Source organism: Oncorhynchus keta, unplaced genomic scaffold, assembly GCF_023373465.1.
Source record: "Oncorhynchus keta strain PuntledgeMale-10-30-2019 unplaced genomic scaffold, Oket_V2 Un_contig_1083_pilon_pilon, whole genome shotgun sequence".
Classification (NCBI taxonomy): Eukaryota; Metazoa; Chordata; class Actinopteri; order Salmoniformes; family Salmonidae; genus Oncorhynchus; species Oncorhynchus keta.
Genome location: NW_026277222.1, coordinates 458,619 through 486,272, shown reverse-complemented (window position 1 = coordinate 486,272; position 27,654 = coordinate 458,619). Strand labels below are relative to the sequence as shown.

Here is a 27,654-nt window from a genome sequence, read left to right as displayed (position 1 = left end):
TTCACCTTTATAACTGTAAAATAAATATGATCATTTACATTTAACATTTAAGTCATTTAGCAGACGCTCTTATCCAGAGCGACTTACAAATTGGTGCATACACCTTATGACAACCAGTGGAACAGCCACTTGCATCTAAATCTTGTTGGGGGGGGTGAGAAGGATTACTTACCCTTACTTACCCTATCCTAGGTATTCCTTGAAGAGGTGGGGTTTCAGGTGTCTCCGGAAGGTGGTGATTGACTCCGCTGTCCTGGCGTCGTGAGGGAGTTTGTTCCACCATTGGGGGGCCAGAGCAGCGAACAGTTTTGACTGGGCTGAGCGGGAACTGTACTTCCTCAGTGGTAGGGAGGCGAGCAGGCCAGAGGTGGATGAACGCAGTGCCCTTGTTTGGGTGTAGGGCCTGATCAGAGCCTGGAGGTACTGAGGTGCCGTTCCCCTCACAGCTCCGTAGGCGAGCACCATGGTCTTGTAGCGGATGCGAGCTTCAACTGGAAGCCAGTGGAGAGAGCGGAGGAGCGGGGTGACGTGAGAGAACTTGGGAAGGTTGAACACCAGACGGGCTGCGGCGTTCTGGATGAGTTGTAGGGGTTTAATGGCACAGGCAGGGAGCCCAGCCAACAGCGAGTTGCAGTAATCAAGACGGAGATGACAAGTGCCTGGATTAGGACCTGCGCCGCTTCCTGTGTGAGGCAGGGTCGTACTCTGCGGATGTTGTAGAGCATGAACCTACAGGAACGGGACACCGCCTTGATGTTAGTTGAGAACGTCAGGGTGTTGTCCAGGATCACGCCAAGGTTCTTAGCGCTCTGGGAGGAGGACACAATGGAGTTGTCAACCGTGATGGCGAGATCATGGAACGGGCAGTCCTTCCCCCGGGAGGAAGAGGAGCTCCGTCTTGCTGAGGTTCAGCTTGAGGTGGTGATCCGTCATCCACACTGATATGTCTGCCAGACATGCAGAGATGCGATTCGCCACCTGGTCATCAGAAGGGGGAAAGGAGAAGATTACTTGTGTGTCGTCTGCATAGCAATGATAGGAGAGACCATGTGAGGTTATGACAGAGCCAAGTGACTTGGTGTATAGCGAGAATAAGAGAGGGCCTAGAACAGAGCCCTGGGGACACCAGTGGTGAGAGCGCGTGGTGAGGAGACAGATTCTCGCCACGCCACCTGGTAGGAGCGACCTGTCAGGTAGGACGCAATCAAGCGTGGGCCGCGCCGGAGATGCCCAACTCGGAGAGGGTGGAGAGGAGGATCTGATGGTTCACAGTATCGAAGGCAGCCGATAGGTCTAGAAGGATGAGAGCAGAGGAGAGAGAGTTAGCTTTAGCAGTGCGGAGCGCCTCCGTGATACAGAGAAGAGCAGTCTCAGTTGAATGACTAGTCTTGAAACCTGACTGATTTGGATCAAGAAGGTCATTCTGAGAGAGATAGCGGTAGAGCTGGCCAAGGACGGCACGCTCAAGAGTTTTGGAGAGAAAAGAGAGAAGGGATACTGGTCTGTAGTTGTTGACATCGGAGGGATCGAGTGTAGGTTTTTTCAGAAGGGGTGCAACTCTCGCTCTCTTGAAGACGGGAGGGACGTAGCCAGCGGTCAGGGATGAGTTGATGAGCGAGGTGAGGTAAGGGAGAAGGTCTCCGGAAATGGTCTGGAGAAGAGAGGAGGGGATAGGGTCAAGCGGGCAGGTTGTTGGGCGGCCGGCCGTCACAAGACGCGAGATTTCATCTGGAGAGAGAGGGGAGAAAGAGGTCAGAGCATAGGGTAGGGCAGTGTGAGCAGAACCAGCGGTGTCGTTTGACTTAGCAAACGAGGATCGGATGTCATCGACCTTCTTTTCAAAATGGTTGACGAAGTCATCTGCAGAGAGGGAGGAGGGAGGGGGAGGATTCAGGAGGGAGGAGAAGGTGGCAAAGAGCTTCCTAGGGTTAGAGGCAGATGCTTGGAATTTAGAATGGTAGAAAGTGGCTTTAGCAGCAGAGACAGAGGAGGAAAATGTAGAGAGGAGGGAGTGAAAGGATGCCAGGTCCGCAGGGAGGCGAGTTTTCCTCCATTTCCGCTCGGCTGCCCGGAGCCCTGTTCTGTGAGCTCGCAATGAGTCGTCGAGCCACGGAGGCGGGAGGGGAGGACCGAGCCGGCCTGGAGGATAGGGGACATAGGGAGTCAAAGGATGCAGTAAGGGAGGAGAGGAGGGTTGAGGAGGCAGAATCAGGAGATAGGTTGGAGAAAGTTTGAGCAGAGGGAAGAGAAGATAAGATGGAAGAGGAGAGAGTAGCGGGGGAGAGAGAGCGAAGGTTGGGACGGCGCGATACCATCCGAGTAGGGGCAGTGTGGGAAGTGTTGGATGAGAGCGAGAGGGAAAAGGATACAAGGTAGTGGTCGGAGACTTGGAGGGAGTTGCAATGAGGTTAGTGGAAGAACAGCATCTAGTAAAGATGAGGTCAAGCGTATTGCCTGCCTTGTGAGTAGGGGGAAGGTGAGAGGGTGAGGTCAAAAGAGGAGAGGAGTGGAAAGAAGGAGGCAGAGAGGAATGAGTCAAAGGTAGACGTGGGGAGGTTAAAGTCGCCCAGAACTGTGAGAGGTGAGCCGTCCTCAGGAAAGGAGCTTATCAAGGCATCAAGCTCATTGATGAACTCTCCGAGGGAACCTGGAGGGCGATAAATGATAAGGATGTTAAGCTTGAAAGGGCTGGTAACTGTGACAGCATGGAATTCAAAGGAGGCAATAGACAGATGGGTAAGGGGAGAAAGAGAGAAAGACCACTTGGGAGAGATGAGGATCCCGGTGCCACCACCCCGCTGACCAGAAGCTCTCGGGGTGTGCGAGAACACGTGGGCGGACGAGGAGAGAGCAGTAGGAGTAGCAGTGTTATCTGTGGTGATCCATGTTTCCGTCAGTGCCAAGAAGTCAAGGGACTGGAGGGAGGCATAGGCTGAGATGAACTCTGCCTTGTTGGCCGCAGATTGGCAGTTCCAGAGGCTACCAGAGACCTGGAACTCCACGTGGGTCGTACGCGCTGGGACCACCAGGTTAGGGTGGTCGCGGCCACGCGGTGTGGAGCGTTTGTATGGTCTGTGCAGAGAGGAGAGAACAGGGATAGACAGACACATAGTTGACAGGCTACAGAAAAGGCTACGCTAATGCAAGGAAATTGGAATGACAAGCGGACTACACGTCTCGAATGTTCAGAAAGTTAAGCTTACGTAGCAAGAATCTTATTGACTAAAATGATTAAAATGATACAGTACTGCTAAAGTAGGCTAGCTGGCAGTAGCTGCGTTGTTGACACTACACTAATCATATTTAGTGACAGTACAAATTTTCATATAACTGATGAGGGCATTTTCTGACAAGCCCCTCTGAGTGATGCAAAGACACCATTCATATGTCTGCAGTGATTACGCCCCTCATTGACCAAGAGAATGTGGTCGTGCTTCAATTCTACAAAATTATTTAGTATTTTTTCATGTTGAGTTCTAAATCCGGCTGAGAATATCACAGCGAGATGAAAGTACGATTGCTGAAATCGATAGACTTTCCCCTTTAATATGCCATCTCTCAGGCTGGGGGCTCTGTCGCTCAGATGGAGGGGAGAGCAGACAGGTGGGGGGCTTTCTATATATATAATAATATATGACATTTATCAGACACTTTTATCCAAAGCGACTTACAGTCATGTGTGCATACATTCTACGTATGGGTGGTCCCGGGGATCGAACCCACTACCCTGGCGTTACAAGCGCCATGCTCTACCAACTGAGCTACAGAAGGACCACTGGCATTATAAGGCACTGAACCCTGCGACATTCACAGAGCGCATTGTACACAAATGTTAGTCAGAACTGGTCCTGAACCGCTTCAATTCCCTTAAATAGAGGACTTAGCATCTAAGCTGTTAAAAAGTTATAATAATCTCAACGGCAGATCTCAAAGTCCAATAAATAATACTTGAATATTTTGTCTCAAATTTCAAACCAATAAGAATCAACACCACAGACAATCAGCAGAGTAAATCCAAATGTCATTTGGGACGTTTTAAGTTTTCTTAAATGTAATAATGCGTGGCTACGCTGGACAGGCAATGGAAAGCATCGCTATGGAGTCAAATCCGGTTAAGAAGTTGAAGGGGTGCCAGATGAAACCTCATTGCGTGTGCAAACAGAAGAAATGTGGTCGAACAAGCAGAGGACGGGTCCCACGAGTCCACAGGCCAGCTCAGAGCACAAATTAAACTTGAGAGCTTGCAAGTGTGACTTTGAGTGAGCAGAACATCAGAGCCACAGATAAAAAATACACATTTCTTAAACAATAAATATAGACTTGTAATCAAAGAAATGTGTAACGAATACATTTTAAATCATTAAATTGTCCACCAGCAATAGTCACTTGTCATGGTCAAGTTTTCACTGTCAATTTCTCAAGTTGCTCACTTTTAAGTCTTGCCAACTTAGGTTTAGTTCTATATTGTGGCGCTCCGCCCTGTAGTGGGCTTTGCTCCTAGTGGTTGACCCCACTGCCTAGGCAGCCAATAGCCTGACAAAATAATTATGCATGTGCTCCAGCCAATTGGAGTACAGCTCTCCCTGTATATAGGAGCGCTCCTCTACAGTCTTCCTATTTTCTTCAGCAAGACTGAAGATTATTCTGAAGACTTGCATAGCAAGATAAGTCTCTAGATGATCCTGCCGCCGTTGATCCAGTGGGGTTACACCATTCAATTTCGCTGCCGCTCCACCCTTTACAGGAGTCGTGTAAATGCTGATGGCGTCACCCGAGAAGGTTACAGCTCTGAACAAGGAAATTGCAGAGCTTCTGGTGAAGGAAGCGCTAACAGTAGTTCCCCCAGAGCAGAGAAACAACGGGCTTTACTCTTACCTCTTTCCTCATGCCAAAGATGAGGCAGATTCTGGATATGCGGGTTTGAAAGAAGTCTGTACATGAGTACATCAGTGCCTTTTCGGTTCGCCCAAGCACCTCGCGCTCTGGTGTCAACGCGACCTGAATGTCTCGCCATCAATGGTGATCTGAGCAGGGCGGTGTTGTTTTCTAATCCGGTGGTCATGCCTGTGATTATTAAGAGCTCTTACATATCGCAGACCTTAGAGCTATAGGCATTTTTTCCTCCTCTTCATGTTGGAGAGAGGAACAACTCCATCTGTGTCCTGTCCCCACCTTATGTGAAGGGCACAGCAATGGTTAGGGTTTGTGTGCTATGGTGCTGGAGCGCTTGGTCGGCCACTCAAAACAGAGGTTGTCTCACTGGCTCTGCGATGTCATTGCCTTGGCCTATGAGACTAAGGGGCACCCAGTGCCTTAGGGCATTAGGGCTGGGTAGGTTTAGGGCATTAGGCTGGGTTTCTGTATATACACTTTGTGACCTCTGCTGATGTAAAAGGTCTTTATAAATAAATTTGATTGGCTGTCTACATCCCTCATTCTCAACTCTAGACCTCGAAGTCAGTTCCACTGTCCCCCCACTAACCAGAAACTGATTTAGGCCTGGGACACCAGGTTGATTCAATTAATTATCCGGTAGAACAGAAAACCAGAGGGCTCAGGACCTCGTAGTGTAAAAGCTGAGTACCACTGGTCTACATATAGTTTAGTTCAATACATGATTCTCTTGCCCACCAGTCTATTTATATATTTATTTATTAACTCTTCCTGGGGTCCAGCAACATTAAGGCAGTTATATACAATTTGAACTATTACATTTCATAACACTTTTCACAACACATTGTGTGCCCTTAGGCCAATGCAAATATCTACAATACAAAATCCATTTGTACGTGTGTAGAGTGCGTGTGTAATCATGTGTATGCGTGTGAGTATCTGTGCCTGTCTCCGCTGTTGCGGGTGTGTATTTATTTTTATTTTTATGATTCTACTGCTTGCATCAGTTACCTGATATGGAATAGAGTTCCATGTAGTCACTGTGCACCTCCCATAGTCTGTTCTGGATTGTGAAGAGACCTCTGGTGGAATGTCTTGTGGGGTATGCATGTGTGTCTGAGCTGTGTGCTCGTAGTTTATATAGACAGCTTGGTGCATTCAGCATGTCAATACTTATTAGAAAAACAAGTAGTGATGAAGTCTATCTCCTCTACTTTGAGCCCTGAGAGATTAACATGCATTGTGTTCATGTTAGCTCTCAGTGTACATTTAAGGGCCAGCCGTCCTGCCCTGTTCTGAGCCAATTGTAATTTGTGGCACCTGACCACACGACTGGACAGCAGTTCATAGGGTCGTTAAGGCAAAGTAGCACTTTATTATGGACAGACTTCTCCCCATCTTAGCTACGGTTGCATTAACATGTTTTGACCATGACAGTTTACAATCCACGGTTACTCCAAGCAGTTTAGTCTCCTCAACTTGCTCAATTTCAACATTATTTATTACAATATTTAGTTGAGGTTTAGGGTTTAGTGGATGATTTGTCCCAAATACAATGCTTTTAGTTTTTGAAATATTTAGGACCAACTTATTTCTTGCCACCCATTCTAAAACCGACTGCGGCTCTAAGTGTTGCAGTAATTTCACTTGCTGTAGTAGCTTTACTCAAAGCCAGTGGCATGTCATTAGTAAAGATTTTTAAAAGTAAGGGACCTAGACAGCTGCCCTGGGGAATTCCTGATTATACCTGGATTATGTTGGAGAGGCTTCCATTAAAGAACACCCTCTGTGGTCTGTTAGACATACTGCCTGGTATGGCAACTGCTCTGACTCCGACCGCAAGGCACTGCTGAGGGTACTGCGTATGGCCCAGTACATCCCCGGGGCCGAACTTCCTACCAACCAGGACCTCTATACCAGGCAGTGCCAGAGGAAGGCCCTAAAAATTGTCAAAGACTCCAGCCATCCTAGTCATAGACTGTTCTCTTTGCTACCGTACGGCAAACGGTACCGAAGCGCCAAGTCTAGGTCCAAGAGGCTTCTAAACAGCTTCTACCCCCATAAGACTCCTGAACATCTAAACAAATGGCTATCCCAGACTATTTGCATTGCCCCCCCCCCCCTTTACGCAGCTGCTACTCTCTTATCTATGCACAGTCACTTTAATAATTCTACCTACTTGTACATATTACCTCGACTAACCGGCACCCCTGCTGCTCTTCAATTATTTGTTACTTTTATTTTTTACTTTTATTTAGGTATTTTTCTTAACCGCTTTCTTGGTTAAGGGCTTTGAACTGTAAGGCATACACCGGTTGTATTTGGCGCATGTGACAAATACAATTTAATTTTATTTGACATGTAACTTTTTATCCACAATATAGCAGTGGGTGTAAAGCCATAACGCATCCATTTTTACAGTGGCACTATGATCGATAATGTCAAAGGCCGCACTAAAGTCTAACAAAACATTTCTCTCAGCCAATCACCAGTCATTTGTGTAAGTGCCATGCTTGTTGAATGTCCTTCCCTATAAGCATACTGAAAGTCTTGCTAGTTTGTTTACTGTTAAATAGCATTGTATCTGGTCAAACACAAATTTTTCCAAATGTTTACTAAGGGTTAGCTATTTGAGCCAGTAAAGAGGGATTTACCATTCTTGGGTAGCAGATTGACTTTTGCTTCCCTCCAGGCCTGAGAACACACACTTTTTTGTGGGCTTAGATTGAAGATATGGCAAATATGAGTGGCAATATCGTCCACTATTAACCTCAGTTATCTACACTCACTTTTCAGAATTCAAAATTACAATGCTTGTCTTTCATAATTTGGTCAGTTATACTTGGATGTGTAGTGTCGGCGTTTGTTGCTGGCATGTCATGCCTAAGTTTGCTAATCTTGCCGATGGGAGAAAAAAATCATTGAAGAAGTAGGCAATATCACTGGGTTTGTGATGAATGAGCCATCTGATTCAATGAATGACGGAGCGGAGTTTGACTTTTTGCCCAAAATTAAATTTACGGTGCTCGAAAACGTGTTACTATCATTCTTTATACAATTTCTTTGTTTCATAGTATAGTTTCTTCTCTTTGTTCAGTTTAGTCACATGATTTCTCAATTTGCAGTACATTTGCATATTGGTTGTGCAGCCAGACTTATTTGCCATTCATTTAGCCTCATCCCTCCAATCATACTATTTTTCAATTCCTCTTCAATCTGCGGGGATTTACGTTTTTACAGTAATTTACTTAATGTGTTGCTGCTTATTAGTGACTGGAATAGTCAATTTCATAAATGTGTCAAGTGCAGCGTCTGGTTGCTCCTCATTACACACAACAGACCAGCAAATATTCCTTACATCATCACAAAACTAATTGTATGACCTCATATACACTATATTAGGCCCAGCCTTTGGTACTTTGGTTTTCCTAGATATGGCTACTATATTGTGATCACTACATCCAATGGATTTGTAAAGCAAATTTCTGCAGCATTACCATGTATTTCTACCAGTGTATTATCTAAGTGTGTTTCAGAGAGTCAGAATATAAATGTAATATGTTACTAACAAGTTATTGATTTCATGAACCTTGTTTCTTAGGCTACATATGTTAATGTGGGGTATTTTTAGCACTTTTCTGGGGTGCTTGATTTTTGTTCATCGCTTTACTGGGAAACTTAGACGTAGACTTGACTATGTTATTCATGTTTGAGCTGATAGTACAGAGTGAGAAAAACACAGTGGACTTCCTACTAGGGCACACTGCCTCAGTGCTAACAGTATAACTCTGGTTCATAGGCACATGATTGCTGTATACAATAGTTAGTTATAGGCTCGACAGAGGCATTCAGGGGAGTTAGAGGGACATAAATGAGATTACTTACATTGTGAATGCCCCTGGGATAATGTAAATCTGCTGCAGCATTACGACAAGTTGTCTACACAATGGCAGGGATTATCTGAGTTGGGTTTGGGTCATTGATAAATCATTCTCTCAATTGCAGCCTTGAAATTCGTGGACAGAGTTCAGGAGCCAACATGACGCTGTCAGCACCCAGCAGCTGTCGTAGAACAGTTGGAAGCTGCCTTGTAATGTCCTGTACTCGTGCTCCAGGGTTTTGCCCCAGGAACCAAGATGTTTCTTACCATAGAGCTGCCGATGACAACAGCTGGTGCAACGGCTGATGAGGTCCGGCCATTCTTTCGCCTCGAGTGATTTCGCAAACCCCTCAAGGACCAAAGGGTGGTGGGACCCGATGGACCTGAGACAGCTGTAGTATCCATTGTGGATGATGAATGGGCCAGACTCTTAGGGGGGGGGCGAGTGTCTAGAAACCTTAGCTTGTCCGTCATTCCAGTGAAAGTGGCCAAACTAACAAATTCCTTCCCTTGGCCAATCCAGGGTTGTGACTGGCTATTATTTGGCCTGCAACCCATTGTGTGGTTGGTTGAGCCTTCTTGTTTGTGTGCCTTCAAACAGATGCACTGCAGAGCCGTCTGTTTAGCTCAGACTAAGGTTTAGCTTGGTAGCCTGCTTGAGCAGTAACCTCCAAATAAATTCAAATGAGTGGAATCTACACGCTAGAGTAAGTTAGATAATTACTTCTTAGCCAGCAACATTCATCTGTAAAACGAAAAGCAGACAGTCAGCTCTAGCAAACACCATAAAATGAGTCCACTAATTGAAGGCAGGATCCAATATTTAGCGTATTAAGCCCAAGGACACAGCACAAATGGGGATTTTGAATTATATGTCCAAAATAATAGAAACTGACATGAATATGATAAACCAGCTAAACATGTCAGAATCTGCTTCATTTTCCTGGTACATTTGACTCTGTGAAATGGTACTGTGACAATAAACAGACAAGATATATAGATGCAGAATTTCCACCCTGCATGCTTCTTTGCCCTGGAGTCGTGCAGGACCTTGGAGTGCAGGTGTTAGCCAATGACCATCTCAGCAGACCGGACAATCCGTTGCAGTGATTCAGGAGGTGAGGATGGACTCTGATGGTTGTTTAGAACTGAATCAGCACACACAGCATTCATGCAGCAATTCAGTTCTGCTCACTCAGTCACACTTGCAAACTCTCAAGTTTAATTTGCATTCACCACGCTGGCCTGTGGGACCTGTCCTCTTCTCGCACTAGCACTTTTCTTCGTTCTCGACTCGTATTTGCTCACGCAATGTTTAATCTTGGTCGCATGGTCTATCTCACGCCCGAACGACTTTTGAATCGGCTACGACTCTTTACATAGCCACATCTGGACAAGCACTGGCTCAGCTTGCATTGGCCAAAGCAAGTCTTAACTAAAGTGACAACAGCTTCTCTCTTCTCCTCCAGGCCTTTACGATGTGTGGTCCTTGTAGCATTAAGAGACATCTGTCCAGGGGAGGAACTCTTTTCTAACTACTTCACTATCGTGCATTAGGTCACATTTTAAAACCGGTACTACTCGAACTTGTTCAAGAAGAAACACTTGGCTACAGTGTGCCTTAGTGCACACAACCCAGGTCTAAGATTTTTGAACACGTAAGATTATGAAAAGTACTTATTCAACTAGTCAAGTGAAAGCCCCTCTGAAGAACTGTGGCCAGATGATTCTGTGTAGCCTATGAGGGAAGGACAATGAAAGAGACTGAAGCAAGAATGGAGAACATGAAACTGAGAAGACCATATTCATAAGAACATTTTCCTTTATTTCTGCATCTGTACACATGATTTGTCTGGAACAAAATATAAAATATTCAACGAAAGAGTATATACAGTTTTATGAACAATAAACTTTACTTTTGAATGATGAGATTAAATCCTGTCTAGTCTACTTTACACTATAGTCTTAACCCCAATTGAACGGTCAGCCTTCACAACTTTACTGTGGTAAGTCAAATACACTATATTTACAAAAAGTATGTGGACAAATGAGTGGATTCAGCTTTTTCAGCCACACCCGTTGCTGAAAGGTGTATAAAATTGAGCACACAGCCATGCACTCTCCATAGACAAACATTGGCAGTAGAATGGCATTACTGAAGAGCTCAGTGACTTTCAATGTGGCACCGTCATAGGATGCTACCTTTCCAACAAGGCAGTGCGTAAAATTTCTGCTCTGCTAGAGCTGCCACGGTCAACTATAAGTGCTGTTATTATGAAGTGGAAACGTCTAGGAGCAATAACTGCTCAGCAGCGAAGTAGTAGGTCACGCAAGCTCACAGAACTGCACTGCTGAAGCGCGCAAAAAATTGTCTGTCCTAGGTTGCAACACTCCCTACCGAGTTCTGGAAACAATTTCAGCACAATAACTGTTAGTTGGGAGCTTCGTGAAAGGGGTTTTCATGGCCGAGCAGCCGCTGACAAGCCTAAGATCACCATGCGCAATGCCAAGCGTCGGCTGGAGTGGTGTAAAGCTTGCCGCCATTGGACTCTCAGGAGCATGGGAAATGCCACCTGACACAATGCATAGTGCCAACTGTAAAGTTTGGTAGCAAGTCCCCACAGCAATGTTCTAACATCTAGTGGAAAGCCTTCCCAGAAGAGTGGAGGCTATTATAGCAGCAAAGGGACCAACTCTATATTAATAACCATGATTTTGGTTATTAACACCATGGTTATTAACACCATGAGATGTTCGACAAGCAGGTGTCCACATACTTTTGGTCATGTAGTGTATTACAAAGGACTCACATTTTTCTGTACAGACGGAGGGAGAGGTCAAATATACACATTGAAGAAAAATGGTTACCACTAAATACTCTTTAACCTTTTACTTTAAATACAACCCTACATTTAGTTTTTCTAAAGCTCTGCAAAAAAAGTGTTTGCTCCTCCAGAGTAGGGAGAAAATAACTGAGCATGTTTTTGTATGTCAAAATCAATGGTATAGATGCACTGAGTATACAAAACATTAAGGACACCTGCTCTTTCCATGACAGACTGACCAGGTGAAAGCTATGATCTTTTGTAAGCATTTCACTGTAAGGTGTATTCAGCGCATGTGACAAATAAAATGCTATTTTATTTTATTGATGTCTCTTTTTAAATACACTTCAATCAGTTTAGATCAAGCGGAGGAGACAGGTTAAAGAATACACTTTAAGCCGAGACAATTGAGACATAGATTGTGTATGTACAGTCGTGGCCAAAGGTTTTGAGAATGACACAAATATTAATTTTCAAAGTCTGCTGCCTCAGTTTGTATGATGGCAATTTGCATATACTCCAGAATGTTATGAAGAGTGATCAGATGAATTGCAATTAATTGCAAAGTCCCTCTTTGCCATGCAAATTAACTGAATCCCAAAGCCCTGCCACAAAAGGACCAGCTAACATCATGTCAGTGATTCTCTCGTTAACACAGGTGTGAGTGTTGACGAGGACAAGGCTGGAGATCACTCTGTCATGCTGATTGAGTTCGAATAACAGACTGGAAGCTTCAAAAGGAGGGTGGTGCTTGGAATCATTGTTCTTCCTCTGTCATCCATGGTTGCCTGCAAGGAAACACATGCCTTCATCATTGCTTTGCACAAAAAGGGCTTCACAGGCAAGGATATTGCTGCCAGTAAGATTTCACCTAAATCAACCATTTATCAGATCATCAAGAACTTCAAGGAGAGCTTTTCAATTGTTGTGAAGAAGGCTTCAGGGCACCCAAGAAAGTCCAGCAAGCGCCAGGACCGTCTCCTAAAATTGTTTCAGCTGCGGGATCAGGGCACCATCAGTACAGAGCTTGCTCAGGAATGGCAGCAGGCAGGTGTGAGTGCATCTGGACGCACAGTGAGGCGAAGACTTTTGGAGGATGGCCTGGTGTCAAGAAGGGCAGCAAAGAAGCCACTTCTCTCCAGGAAAAACATCAGGGACAGATGGATATTCTGCAAAAGGTACAGGGATTGGACTGCTGAGGACTGGGGTAAAGTCATTTTCTCTGATGAATCCCCTTTCCGATTGTTTGGGGCATCCGGAAAAAAGCTTGTCCGAAGAAGACAAGGTGAGCGCTACCATCAGTCCTGTGTCATGCCAACAGTAAAGCATCCTGAGACCATTCATGTGTGGGGTTGCTTCTCAGCCAAGGGAGTGGGCTCACTCACAATTTTGCCTAAGAACAAAGCCATGAGTAAAGAATGGTACCAACACATCCTCCGAGAGCAACTTCACCCAGCCATCCAGGAACAGTTGGGTGACGAACAATGCCTCTTCCAGCATGATGGAGCACCTTGCCATAAGGCAAAAGTGATAAGTGGCTCTGGGAACAAAACATCGATATTTTAGGTCCATGCCCCGGAAACTCCTCAGACCTTTTAATCCCATTGAGCACTTGTGGTTAATCCTCATGGGGCGGGCGTACAAACAAAACCCACAAATTTTGACAAACTCCAAGCATTGATTGATGGCAGCCCATTCTTGCATAGTCAGGATGTGGCCCAGAAGTTAATTGACAGCATGCCATGGCGGATTGCTGAGGTCTTGAAAAAGAAGGGTCAACACTGTAAATATTGACTCTTTGCATCAACTTCATGTAATTGTCAATAAAAGCCTTTGACACAGTAATTATACTTCAGTATTCCATAGTAACCTCTGATAAAAATATCTAAAGACACTGAGGCAGACTTTATTAATTTATTAAAATTAATGTCATTCTCAACTTTTAGTCACGACTGTGTATGTGTGCCACGAATGGGCAAGACAAAATATTTAAGTGCCTGTATGGTAGTAGGTGCCAGGCGCACCGGTTTGTGGCAAGAACTGCAACACTGCTGGGGTTTTCCACACAGTTTCCTGTGTGTAACAAGAATGGTCCACCACCCAAAGGACATCCATCCAACTTGACAACTTTGGGAAGCATTGGAGTTAATATCAGCCAGCATCCCTGTGGAACGATTTTGCATTCTGAGGGCAAGGAGTGGGGGGTGCAACTGAATATTAGGACCGTATTCCTAATGTTTGGTATACTCCGTGTATACATCCTTCAAGTAAGTACATCAGGGAAAAACAATCAGTTACAAATGAATGGAAAGACGACTCCATGGGGAGGTACAAAAACAAACACTCAAAAGTTACTTTCCTGCAAAGTCCACCCTCATCCTCACTCAAATCATTAAACATGCCTGTATTCACACAACTGGATGTCAACCAACACAGCAACAAGTCGTAATCCTAGACAGGCCAAACATTCAGCTCGAACAAACTGTTTTTTTCCTGCAGGTTGTGATACTAAGCACTTAATTCAATGACATTCGCTTCCCTCAACACGTTAAATAGACAAGCAAAGACTAAAGGCTGTCTCGTACATTTTAATACTGCATACACCACTACTGCCACATAGCTCCCTAAGAACTTATCGCATACACTGCTAGTTATATTTATGAGACAGTGAAATGACCCCAAGTACAGTCTGGGCACTGTACAGCGCAGGTCTATCAGATGCTCTTCAAAATACATAAATAATAGAAAAATGACAGTGGTTTAATACGTTTTATGCATCGAATAGCTTTGAGTACTCATCTGTGTCTGTGGGACTGAGTGTATTGAGTCTAATTTCCATGACAGTAGACTGAGGGTTACAATTCCACGGAGAGGAAGGTTTACATACATCTTAACACATTTAGAAATTATTGCCTTGTAAAAGAGGGAAGCAACACATTACATTTGACTTCCAATAGAGTACCAAATTAGGAGTCATAATGCCCATAAAACCTAGAGGTCAAACAGGGAAATGGTTCCAATTGTTTTCCACCATTCATTTTTCGAAACACTTAAAATAACTGCTGTGTTTCGTGTAGGCTTACCCTTGCGTGACATTTTGATAACCGTGTAATTCTCTAGGACAAGGTAACATCAGTATATTAGCCTTTTTTTTCCCTCCCCAAAATGAAATGCTAATTATCTGTTAAAGAACTACAAATGCCATGATCTTGACAAGACTGCAAAATCGAGGTAAAGGTAAGAATCTCTGGATTAACTATCCAATGTTGGCTAAATGTAGTAATTTATTAATTGGCTGCATTTCTTTAAAATTTGACAATTATGCGAATCGTCTTGTGCAAGTTTTAAATTGACACAATACCTGTTAGCAAAGGTGTCAGCTAGAGATGATGTGAAGGAGCTTGCATGGATGTCATTTTGCATGTCTACTTTGATGCTAATTAGCATTCAAATCAGTAAATAGAGCTGAATATATTGATGTCACCTTGTCAAAGTGATTTTCATGGCTATCAAAATGACACACCAGGGTTAGCCTACATGAAACACACCTTATTTGAAGTGTTTCTAAAAATCCCCTATGGGAAAAATGAAATGGCGGGAAACAATTTCCCTGTTTGACCTAGGTTTTATGGGTATTATGACACCTCCACTGTGGGGCTCTATAGGGTTCAAGGGTGAGCACAGACAAAAGCCCATTGTGATAAAGTCAAAGGAAAAGAGGATGAAACTAAATCTGGTTTTACGCATTATGGGCTGGTTTATAAATTGCGTGTGTGGTAAATCAGGAAACTTTGGGAGCCCTAGATATGTTTTCACTTCAGCCAACCATAACTTCCCAACCAGCCTCTATAATTTCAATTGAAAACAAGTCAAACCTTTGCTAATAACCTCAAACACACACCGAGTTGCTCATCATTTTCAGATACTCTTAATGCACTTCAAGTACTCAAAACCACCGACATCCATTCCAAGTGAGTTCAAATTATGCATAGATAAATGAAGTTGACTGAACGCTGGCCAACAGCACATCTTGACACACAGGTACAGATGGGGCAGAGGAGTAGTGACATTCACAGCAGCAATGTAAACCCCCAGGATTTGCATAATTGATGTTTAAGAGTGGGGGGATTCAACTCCCAAACAAGTCTTTTCACTACTTATGAAAAGTATAGCTTGGTAGATATAAAATACATGCATCGTTTTAACTTAAAAATAACAATGTCAAACATAACTGTACTAAGGTGCATTTAAAACTAAACAGCTGAATGTGCCCACGTCTGCTAACAAAGCATTTTCAGATGAACAAAGAATCTTATGTTGAGGACCATGTTGCAGTCCAATGTTTATAAATACCCAGGCCACCCAAGCTAGCCAACTGAAATTGGGAAAACATTTATCAAATGTAAATAAAACCAAAACTTAATTGATATTTTCATCTAATGAAATTCTGGAAAGGAGAGAAAAAATATTTTAAAAACAAGCCAATAAAACAGAATATACATCTCTTTATTTACAGTATATTTGGCGGCGCACAATCGGCCCAGCGTCATCTGGGTTTGGCCAGGGTAGGCAGGCATTGTAAATAACAATGTGTTCTTAACGGACTTGCCTAGTTAAATAAAAGGATACACATACAGAGGCAAACATTTACAAAAAAGTGTTATGCACATGGATGACAAGTAGCACATCTGTACAAAATATACAAAACCTGGGGACCCTCTTACAAAATGCTACATTTAGGGCCAGGTCGTTGGTACCTGTAAACACTGGGAAAGTAGCAATGGTGAGAGAATGCTGCTCATACACCAGCGAGGAAGAGAACTCGTCAGATGTCGTGGTGAGTTTTGCCAACACTTGAAGGATAACGCTCATGGGATCCACTGATGTGGAACAGACCCCCAAAAGCACAAATCTCCCACCAGTAGTTCCGTTCACACAGTATTCGGACACAAATGGGCATTTCCCAAAATTCCGGACGGAAAAATAAATGGCTATATTCAATATTTTTTTTTGCTGTACAAGAAGACATCACTGATGTCATAATAAAAAAACATATGTATATCATATAAACTGAGCGTACGGAACATGCTCTTTCCATGACAGACTGAACAGGTAAATACAAGTGAAAGCTATGATCCCTTATTGATGTCACCTGTTAAATCCACTTCAAAATCAGTGTAGATTAAAGGGAGGAGAGCCTCGAGACATGGATTGTGCATGTGTGCCATTCAGACAGTGAATGTGCAAGACAAAATATTTAAGTGCCTTTGAACGGGGTATGGTAGTAGCTGCCATGTGCACGGGTTTGAGTGTGTCAAGAACTGCAACACTGCTACGTTTTTCAAGCTCAACAGTTTCCAGTGTGTATCAAGAATGGTCCATCACCCAAAGGACATCCAGCCAACTTGACACAACTGTCAGGATCCCTGTGGAATGCTTTCGACACCTTGTAGAGTCCATGCCCTGAAGAATTGAGTCTGTTCTGAGGGCAAAAGGGGGTGCAACTCAATATTAGGAAGCATTCTTAATGTTTTGTACACTCATACATACATATGTATATATATATATATACACACACGTATATATACACATATGTGTATGTATATACACACACATATATACATATGTGTATGTATATACACACACATATATACATATGTGTATGTATATACACACACACACACACACGTATATATACATATGTGTATGTACACACACACACACACACACACACACGTATATATACATATGTGTATGTACACACACACACACACACACGTGTATATATATACATACACACACACACATATATACACACACACACAATAAATATAATCTCCAATGAACAAATATGTACACAGATGATGGTGGGCTCCATCATAAAGTAGGGAGGGAGAAGTGGTGTGACGTGGCGCAGCCGTTCTCACACAGTTACCTAGCAACCATTCACTTTGACTGTACCGGTGTCTTGTGTGTGCATGGTCGTGTTCCAATGTAGCCGTTGGCCTCGTCAGTCACTAGGCTGCCAAAGTCTGTCACCGACACTGCCATCTTGCTGCTCGTGATAGGATGCGGGCGTGCCTCAGAATCCAGGCCCAGATTTTCTACAGTGGCCTCGGGCAAGCTCATTTTGAGGCGCTTGGAGGGGGGTCTGTCGTAGTCGTCCGTGCAGGAGGCCAACTGACCCAGGTCGGAGTGGTAGAAGCCGGCGTCCAGCAGGTTGATGCAGTCGGGGTCTCCTGCGCCATTGGGGATGAATCCCAGGGACTCGTCATGGCTCAGGGAGCCCCGGTGGAGGCCCTCTAACGTAGGAAAGCTGTAGGACTCCAGGCAGCCCACGTCAGACGGGTTACATACAGACGCCACACTGCTGGTCAACACTGGAGTGAGGGGGGAAGAAAATGTAGAGAATTGGAATTAACCTTGACTGTCCAAAAAGACAACGTCCTTCATCAGAAACACTGCATCGTCGCTACAGACAGGAGTTTTTGGTGTCAATGTGACCTACTAGGAAAACATGCTATAGGGACCTAGGTTTTCCTTGTTCAAGTAACATGGTCAGGGCCCTTCTCATAACAGATGAGCTTGAAGATCAGGAGCCATATGTATCAAGCATGTTAGAGTAGAAGTGCAGATCTAACATCAGTTTCACTTGTATATCATAATGAATAACATTACATGGACAGGAGGGACCTGATCCTCGATTAGAACTCCTACTCTGAGAAGCGTACTATGTAGGACCCCAGAAGCATACAGAGAAGAAAAGAAAATCACTGCTTAAAAATGTTACAGCCTCATGCTCCAAGCAGCTACCACTGCTAATCGCATTCTTCACTCTATCCATCAAAATTTATGTGGAGTTCACAAGCCTTATCTCTCTCGTCTGCTCTGATTTCTCAGTCCTGGCCCGTGGCCCTGCTCACCAGAGAGGTCGCTGGCCGTGATAGAGTTAAGGAGGTTGAGCTGGTGCTCTGCCGAGTACTCCATCCGACCTCCTCCACTGCTACTGGAGCACACAGAGGCCGACCCGTCTACCACCAAGCCTTCAGCCTCATCCACCAGCCTGTCCATCAGATCCCTACAGGGAGGGTAGGAACAAACAAATAGGGTATTTATGTGAAGGCTAAACCCCATTCTCAGAAGTGACCACAAATGCAATTATGCATGTAATGCTTTTATTATAAAAAGGTGCATTTGTCTGGTGAAAATTATCTTCCCCAAACTTGAAACTCACTCGCTGCAAATGTATGCCATTTAAAATCAGCTTTAAGAAGTTATTTGGCCACTTTAGGTGTGATACAAACCATTATAGGCCTATGTGCTAGACGACATGTGGTGTGTGACTGATTCGAAAAAGTCGCAAAAAAAAAAAAGTGTGCCGTTAGCCTTAAACTGGGCATCATTCACAAGTGATATATATAATCCACAAGTGATAGGCTAATACTGTCACCCATCACACTATTCCTGATTTAATCTCGTCTTTACATATACGTGTGAAATTTATTTGGATTTAGAATGGACCATTATCATACAACGGTCTCGATCCAAGCACTAAAATAGCAAATGGCGGACACATTTTCATGCCAGCCTGTTTTAAAAATAACCAATATTAGGAAGGTTGAGAAATAAATATAGAAGGTCTAGCGTAAAGAAAGCTGATGGGATCTTCCTATTTTTAATAGAGGCCATCACTGATGTTTGAACAGGTTCAAGTCTGAGATCTGGCTAGGCCACTCAAGCAAATGCAGAGACTTGGCCCAAGGCCACTCCTGCATCGTCTTGGCTGTGTGCCTAGTGTCGTTATCCTGTTGGAAGGTGAACCTTCGCCCAGTCTCAGGTACTGAGCGCTCTGGAGCAGGTTGTCATCAAGGAGCTTTGTACTTTCCTCTGTTCATCTCTTCCTTGAGCCTGACTAATCTCCCAGTCCCTACCGCTCGAAAACATCCCCGCAGCATGATGCTGCCACCACGCTTCACAGTAGGGATGGTATTGGTCAGGTGATGAGCGGTGCCTAGTTTCCTCCAGACATGACGCTTGTCATTCAGGCCAAATAGTTCAATTTTGGTTTAATCAGAATCTTGTTTCTCGTGGTCTGAGAGTCCTTTAGGTGCCTTTTGGCAAACTCCAAGTGGGCTGTCATGTGCCTTTTACTGAGAAGTGGATTCCGTCTGGCCACTACCATAAAGACCTGATTGGTGGAGCGCTGCAGAGATTGGAGAACCTTTCAGAAGACAACCATCTCCACAGAGGAACTCTGGAGCTCTGTCAGTGTGACCATCGGGTTCTTGGTCACCTCCCTGACCAAGGCCCCTCTTCCCCGATTTCTCAGTTTGGCTCGGTGGACAGCTAAACCGAGCAATCAGGGGAGAAGGGCCTTGGTCAGGGAGGTGACCAAGAACCCGATGGTCACTGACAGAGCTCCAGAGTTCCTCTGTGGAGATGGGAGAACCTTCCAGAAGGACAACCATCTCTGCAGCACTCCACCAATCAGGCCTTTATGGTTGACTAGTCATTAAAACTTGTTTTTCAACCACTCCACGTTTTTGTCAAGTTGAATGGGAAGAACGACAGAAAGACAATAGTAGACAGAATATTCAAGACTCACAGAAGACGGCAGACATGCTAGCTAGCCACAACGAGAACCAGAGTAGCATGGATACATAAGAAGTCACAAACTCAAGAGAAAGAACAAAACTGACCAGGATGAAATCCTTGCAACCTCAGACACCAATTAAAAACTCCACAGGTGAAAAAAATGAAATATGACATTTCCATGTCTGAACTTCTCTGCAATCCAGTCCCCGTCTACTAAACAAGACGCTACGCTCTCCAAAGTGTCCATCATAGAGTGGGCTACCGAAGAAACATCAAAGATCGATAATTTGTCAGAAACTATCAGTCAGCTACTCAAAATTGTGAGCGAGAACAAGGAAAAGATAACGTTCCTAGAGAATGAGTTGAAGAAACTGCAATCCCAAAATAATGAGCTGCGTGAGAATGTATATGAACTTCAAAAGATACCCTCGCGGATGGAAACATGAAAATCCAAGGGGTAAAAGAGGTAGAGGATATTAGTGAAGCAGTCATTAATATCCTGGGAATGGTGGCTCCGTGCATAAAAGACAAGCTAAGAGACGTGATCGACGTGGTACATCGATTTGGGAAACGAAGATCTGATGGACCCCCTCGCAATGTCATCTTGTGCTTAACTATGCGTCACTACAGAGACATCATCTGGAAAATGGCAAAGGGTAACAAGTTTCTGGACGAGAAGAAGCTCCGCATCAAAGAAGCTCTGATACCGCAGGATCAGATTGCCAGGGAGAAACTTATACAGAAGGCATAACAAAAGGAAAGAAAGCTGGGTTCAAGGGCCAACACGCGTTTATCGAAGGAAGAATGATTACTGGGTAACTCTGTTGACATTAACAAAACTGGAACTATAAGTACTGTCAAGAGTACAGTTAATGTACTGCCACGAGTAAATTTACCATTTGAACTACAACTGATGAACACTTGCCAACTAAAAAAAAAAATTAAAGGAAGTAAATAGATTTGTTATACTGTTAACCACCTACAGTGCCTTGCGAAAGTATTCGGCCCCCTTGAACTTTGCGACCTTTAGCCACATTTCAGGCTTCAAACAAAGATATAAAACTGTATTTTTTTGTGAAGAATCAACAACAAGTGGGACACAATCATGAAGTGGAACGACATTTATTGGATATTTCAAACTTTAACAAATCAAAAACTGAAAAATTGGGCGTGCAAAATTATTCAGCCCCCTTAAGTTAATACTTTGTAGCGCCACCTTTTGCTGCGATTACAGCTGTAAGTCGCTTGGGGTATGTCTATCAGTTTTGCACATCGAGAGACTGACATTTTTTCCCATTCCTCCTTGCAAAACAGCTCGAGCTCAGTGAGGTTGGATGGAGAGCATTTGTGAACAGCAGTTTTCAGTTCTTTCCACAGATTCTCGATTGGATTCAGGTCTGGACTTTGACTTGGCCATTCTAACACCTGGATATGTTTATTTTTGAACCATTCCATTGTATATTTTGCTTTATGTTTTGGATCATTGTCTTGTTGGAAGACAAATCTCCTTCCCAGTCTCAGGTCTTTTGCAGACTCCATCAGGTTTTCTTCCAGAATGGTCCTGTATTTGGCTCCATCCATCTTCCCATCAATTTTAACCATTTTCCCTGTCCCTGCTGAAGAAAAGCAGGCCCAAACCATGATGCTGCCACCACCATGTTTGACAGTGGGGATGGTGTTTTCAGGGTGATGAGCTGTGTTGCTTTTACACCAAACATAACATTTTGCATTGTTGCCAAAAAGTTCAATTTTGGTTTCATCTGACCAGAGCACCTTCTTCCACATATTTGGTGTGTCTCCCAGGTGGTTTGTGGCAAACTTTAAACGACACTTTTTATGGATATCTTTAAAAAATGGCTTTCTTCTTGCCACTCTTCCATAAAGGCCAGATTTGTGCAATATACAACTGATTGTTGTCCTATGGACAGAGTCTCCCACCTCAGCTGTAGATCTCTGCAGTTCATCCAGAGTGATCATGGGCCTCTTGGCTGCATCTCTGATCAGTCTTCTCCTTGTAAGAGTTGAAAGTTTAGAGGGACAGCCAGATCTTGGTAGATTTGCAGTGGTCTGATACTCCTTCCATTTCAATATTATCGCATGCACAGTGCTCCTTGGGATGTTTAAAGCTTGGGAAATAGTTTTGTATCCAAATCCGGCTTTAAACTTCTTCACAACAGTATCTCGGACCTGCCTGGTGTGTTCCTTGTTCTTCATGATGCTCTCTGCGCTTTTAACGGACCTCTGAGACTATCACAGTGCAGGTGCATTTATACAGAGACTTGATTACACACAGGTGGATTGTATTTATCACCATTAGTCATTTAGGTCAACATTGGATCATTCAGAGATCCTCACTGAACTACTGGAGAGAGTTTGCTGCACTGAAAGTAAAGGGGCGGAATAATTTTGCACGCCCAATTTTTCAGTTTTTGATTTGTTAAAAAAAGTTTGAAATATCCAATAAATGTTGTTCCACTTCATAATTGTGCCCCACTTGTTGCTGATTCTTCACAAAAAAAATACAGTTTTATATCTTTATGTTTGAAGCCTGAAATGTGGCAAACGGTCGCAAAGTTCAAGGGGGCCGAATACCTTCGCAAGGCACTGTACCTCAGCTGAGTGTAGTTTTCCGTCAGAGTAATCCTCTCAAGGTTCACTGGTTTGTTTTATTGTTCACATTACTACTTCTGTTATCTAATATGTGTGCTCTCTTTTTAATGCAGGAGTTTGTTTAACTCATTCAGTATCGTTAGTCTGAATGCTAGGGGTTCGAGAGATCTTACAAAAAGGAAAGCATTATTTTTATATTGTAAACGCAGTAACGCAGATTTTGTCGGGTGAAAGTGATTTGAAATTTTGGAAATCACAATGGGGAGACATAGCCTATTTCAGTCATGGATCAAACCATTCTGCTGGTGTTTTGAAACTTATTCACAAGTTTGAAGGTAACATTCTAGAATCCACATCTTCACAAGATGGAGATGAGCAAAGTAACTGTTAAACTTGACAATTCTATTTTCATCTTTTGTAATGTGTAAGTGGGGCAAAAAGGTATTTAGTCAGCCACCAATTGTGCAAGTTATCCCACTTAAAAAGATGAGGCCTGTAATTTTCATCATAGGTACACTAACTATGACAGACAAAATGAGAAAAAAAATCCAGAAAATCACATTGTAGGATTTTTTATGAATTTATTTGCAAATTGTGGAAAATAAGTATTTGGTCACCTACAAACAAGCAAGATTTCTGGCTCTCACAGACCTGTAACTTCTTCTTTAAGAGGCTACTCTGTCCACCACTCATTACCTGTATTAATGGCATCTGTTTGAAGTTGTTATCAGTATAAAAAGACACCTGTCCACAACCTCAAACAGTCACACTCCAAACTCCACTATGGCCAAGACCAAAGAACTGTCAAAGGGCACCAGAAACAAAATTGTAGACCTGCACCAGGCTGGGAAGACTGAATCTGCAATAGGTAAGCAGCTTGGTTTGAAGAAATCAACTGTGGGAGCAATTATTAGGAAATGGAAGACATACAAGATCACTGATAATCTCCCTCAATCTGGGGCTCCACGCAAGATCTCACCCAGTGGGGTCAAAATGATCACAAGAACGGTGAGCAAAAATCCCAGAACCACTCGGGGGGACCTAGTGAATGACCTGCAGAGAGCTGGGACCAAAGTAACAAAGCCTACCATCAGTAGCACTACGCCGCCAGGGACTCAAATTCTGCAATGCCAGACGTGTCCCCCTGCTTAAGCCAGTACATGTCCAGGCCTGTCTGAAGTTTGCTAGAGAGCATTTGGATGATCCAGAAGAAGATTGAGAGAATGTCATATGAATGTCAGATGAAACGAAAATATAACTTTTTGGTAAAACTCAACTCGTCGTGTTTGGAGGACAAAGAATGCTGAGTTGCATCCAAAGAACACCATACGTACTGTAAAGCATGGGGGTGGAAACATTATGCTTTGGGGCTGTTTTTCTGCAAAGGGACCAGGACGACTGATCCGTGTAAAGGAAAGCATGAATGGGGCCATGTATTGTGAGATTGAGTGAAAACCTCCTTCCATCAGCAAGGGCATTGAAGATGAAGTGTGGCTGGGTCTTTCAGCATGACAATGATCCCAAACACACCACCCAGGCAACGAAGGAGTGGCTTCGTAAGAAGCATTTCAAGGTTCTGGAGTGGCCTAGCCAGTCTCCAGATCTCAACCCCATAGAAAATCTTTGGAGGGAGTTGAAAGTCAGTGTTGCCCAGCAACAGCCCCAAAACATCACTGCTCTAGAGGAGATCTGCATGGAGGAATGGGCCAAAATACCAGCAACAGTGTGTGAAAACCTTGTGAAGACTTACAGAAAACATTTGACCTGTCGTTGCCAACAAAGGGTATATAACAAAGTATTGAGAAACTTTTGTTATTGACCAAATACTTATTTTCCACCATAATTTGCAAATAAATTCTGTTTATAGGTAGAAACGTTTTTTATAATTAATCGTCAGGTTGTTTTTACAATATATAAAATCGATAATATTTCAATAATCGAGAATATTTCACTTCTTCAATACGAGAGAGAGAGAGAAAATGTCTGCTCCAAGCTGTTGCGCATGCAAAACGCTGCTGGCACCCAGTCATCCAATGTTATCTTTCTCGCTCATTTTTCAATATAAAAGCCTGAAACTATGTCTAAAGACTGTTCACAACATGTGGGAGCCATAGGAAAAGGAACCTGGTTGATATCTCTTTAAATGGAGCGAAGGCAGGCAATGGAACAGAGTGCTTTCAGGAATAACAGCACTTCCGGGTTGGATTTTCCCCAGGTTTTCGCCTGCAATATCAGTTCTGTTATACTCACAGACAATATTTTGACAGTTTCGGAAATTTCAGAATGTTTTCTATCCTAATCTGCCAATTAAAATATGCATATTATAGCTTCTGGGCCTGAGAAATAGGCAGTTTCATTTGGGTACGTTTTTCTTCCAAATTTCAAAATACTGTCCCCTACACTCAACAGGTTAAAGAAAGGAATAGATACCATTATAAATGAGACTCAAACAGGATTTATGAAGGGTTGTCAAACAAGCTCTAACATTTGTTTAGTCTTAGACCTTATAGATTATTCAGATGCAATTGAAGGTTGTCTTATTTTTGGACTTCTGTAAAGCCTTTGACACAATTGAACACAAATTTCTCTTTGGGTCACTTAGAATTTTCACCAAATCCAAAAGGTTTATCAAAGTCATTCGCATGTTTTACAAAAGATATAAATAGATCTGTGTTACTAAATATTAATACTTTCAAAATATTCAGTATCAACAGAAGTGTACGACAGGGATGCCCAAGTTCGCCATTTTTATTAATTTTGGTTGTGGAACTTATATCTCTAGATATTCTGAATAATGCAAATGTATATGGCTTAACCATTTTTAACAAAGAAATCAACATTTCCCAACTGGCTGATGATACGCCTCTTTTCTTAAACAGGTCACCCACGCCCTTAATGCTATAACTGCATTTTCTATTGCATCAGGATTAAAACTGAATGAATCTAAATGTGAAATCTTATGTTTATTTGACTCTGATAAATAGAAAATATTCCTGTAAAGGACTGCGTTAAATATTTAGGACTACATATGTCAAAAAAACAACGTATGAATTTCTCTCCTAAAATTAAGAAAAACAAAAATATATTTAATAATTGGGTATAAAGACATCTTTCTATACTTGGGAGAGTACTTCTGTCCAAGGCAGAGCGAGGAACTGTCTTGTTTTGTGTACCCCTCATTATCTATAGAGATTAATAAGACCTTTCTTGACTTCATCTGGAAAAATAAGTCTCAAACTAAAAAAAGTCAGTCCTTTCTAATAAAAGAGCTGAAGGCGGTCTGGAAATGTTGGATTTTGTTGACATAAATAACACTTTCAAGATCATCTGGTTGAAAAGATGTTTGATAAATACTGATTCAATATGGTATTTCATTTCAAATAATGTGTTTAATAAATTGGGAGGTAATTCAGAAATTTAACTATATTCCTGAAAGATTAAGCGCTAAATTGGCTAGGTTTCACCAACAAGCTTTAATGGCCTGGAAAATATGTTGTTTTCTACACAATTTTTCCCCACATAAAGCTCTTCTGTGGAATAATTCAGACATAACTAAGGAATAAGTCATTGTTCTACCCCAGTTGGCGTGAGGAATATAGACTTTGTTCTTGATGTTTTCGACAACAAGGGTAATATTCTCACATATGAACAATTTCTAACATTGAAAGAGTTTCCAATACCTTTCAGAGCGTTTATTTCTACGATCAAAGCCGTTCCCAGTGGTCTAACTACACTAATGAAGTTTATCCAGAACTCAGATTGGAACATCCAGAACAGATTGGATTGGGCTTACTTGAGAAATCTTGTTGCAATAAATATATGAAAAACAAATTCTTCATTCACAAAACCAACTCAAAACTGAGTTTATTTTCAGCAAACGTAACATGTGTAAATATTTGTATGAACATAACAAGATTCAACAACTGAGAAAAACTGAACAAGTTCCACAGACATAGAATAACATGTCCCTGAACAAAGGGGGGGAGGGGTCAAAACAAAAGTAACAGTCAGTATCTGGTGTGGCCACCAGCTGCAGTAAGTACTCCTCATGGACTGTACCAGATTTGCTAGTTCTTGACCCTCCACATCGATCCCGCTCCATAGAACACTCATAGAACACGACATTGTTTCCGGTGATATCTGGTGAGGACCTGCCTTGAATTAGGCCTACAAGCCCCCAGTCCAGCCTCTCTCAGCCTATTGCAGAAAGTCTGAGCACTGATGGTGGGATTGTGCATTCCTGGTGTAACTTGGGCAGTTGTTGCCATCCTGTACCTGACCTGCAGGTGTGATATTCGGATGTACCGATCCTATGCAGGTGTTGTTACACGTGGTCTGCCACATTGCAATTTATTGCCCTGGCCACATCTGCAGTCCTCATGCCTCCTTGCAGCATGCCTAAGGCACGTTCACACAGATGAGCAGGGACCTTGGGCATCTTTCTTTTGGTGTTTTTCAGAGTCAGTAGAAAGGCCTCTGTGTCCTTTGTGTCGTAACTGACATCATTTGCCTACCGTCTGTAAGCTGTTAGGGTTTTAATGACTGTTCCACAGATGCATGTTCATTAAACAAGCATGGGAAACAGTGTTTAAACCCTTTACAATGAAGATCTGTGAAGTTATTTGGATTTTTACTAATTATCTTTGAAAGACAGGGTCCTGAAAAGGGGACGTTTTTCTTTTCTGAGTATATAAGCACCTATCCACTACTGATATAAACCTTATAGTCAAACAAAATGTCATCAATTATTTAAACTGGCATATCGGCTTCTGACTGGTCGAGTAACCTCTCTGCCAGGAGAAGTCCGTCATAAGGATTAGTGACACAGCCAATAAATACATCGCCATCCAG

At 43.0% G+C, this 27,654-nt stretch overlaps 2 protein-coding genes across 8 annotated transcripts in view; one reads left to right on the top strand and one right to left on the bottom strand.

Moving 5' to 3' along the window:
• setd9 (SET domain containing 9) overlaps positions 1-10,700 on the top strand; it is a 28,986-nt gene extending 18,286 nt beyond the window's left edge. For all 4 annotated transcript variants that reach the window (XM_035776532.2, XM_035776530.2, XM_035776529.2 and 1 more), the window contains exon 8: positions 10,243-10,700. In XM_035776532.2, coding sequence (XP_035632425.1) covers positions 10,243-10,330 — 88 coding nt within the window. In that variant the 3' untranslated portion in view covers positions 10,331-10,700. The remainder of the gene's footprint in view (positions 1-10,242) is intronic.
• Positions 10,701-16,088: 5,388 nt separating this feature from the next.
• The window catches only part of LOC118387806 (mesoderm induction early response protein 3-like), a 35,232-nt gene continuing 23,666 nt past the window's right edge, over positions 16,089-27,654 (bottom strand). For 3 of the 4 annotated variants that reach the window (XM_052500509.1, XM_052500510.1, XM_052500511.1), the window contains exons 12-14: positions 18,522-18,676; positions 17,560-17,978; positions 16,089-17,080 (exon numbers count right to left, since the gene is read on the bottom strand). In XM_052500509.1, the coding sequence (XP_052356469.1) occupies positions 16,946-17,080; positions 17,560-17,978; positions 18,522-18,676 (709 nt within the window). In that variant the 3' untranslated portion in view covers positions 16,089-16,945. Of the gene's footprint in view, positions 17,081-17,533; positions 17,979-18,521; positions 18,677-27,654 lie in introns of all 4 variants that reach the window. The other variant, XM_035776528.2, reaches the window with a different exon arrangement.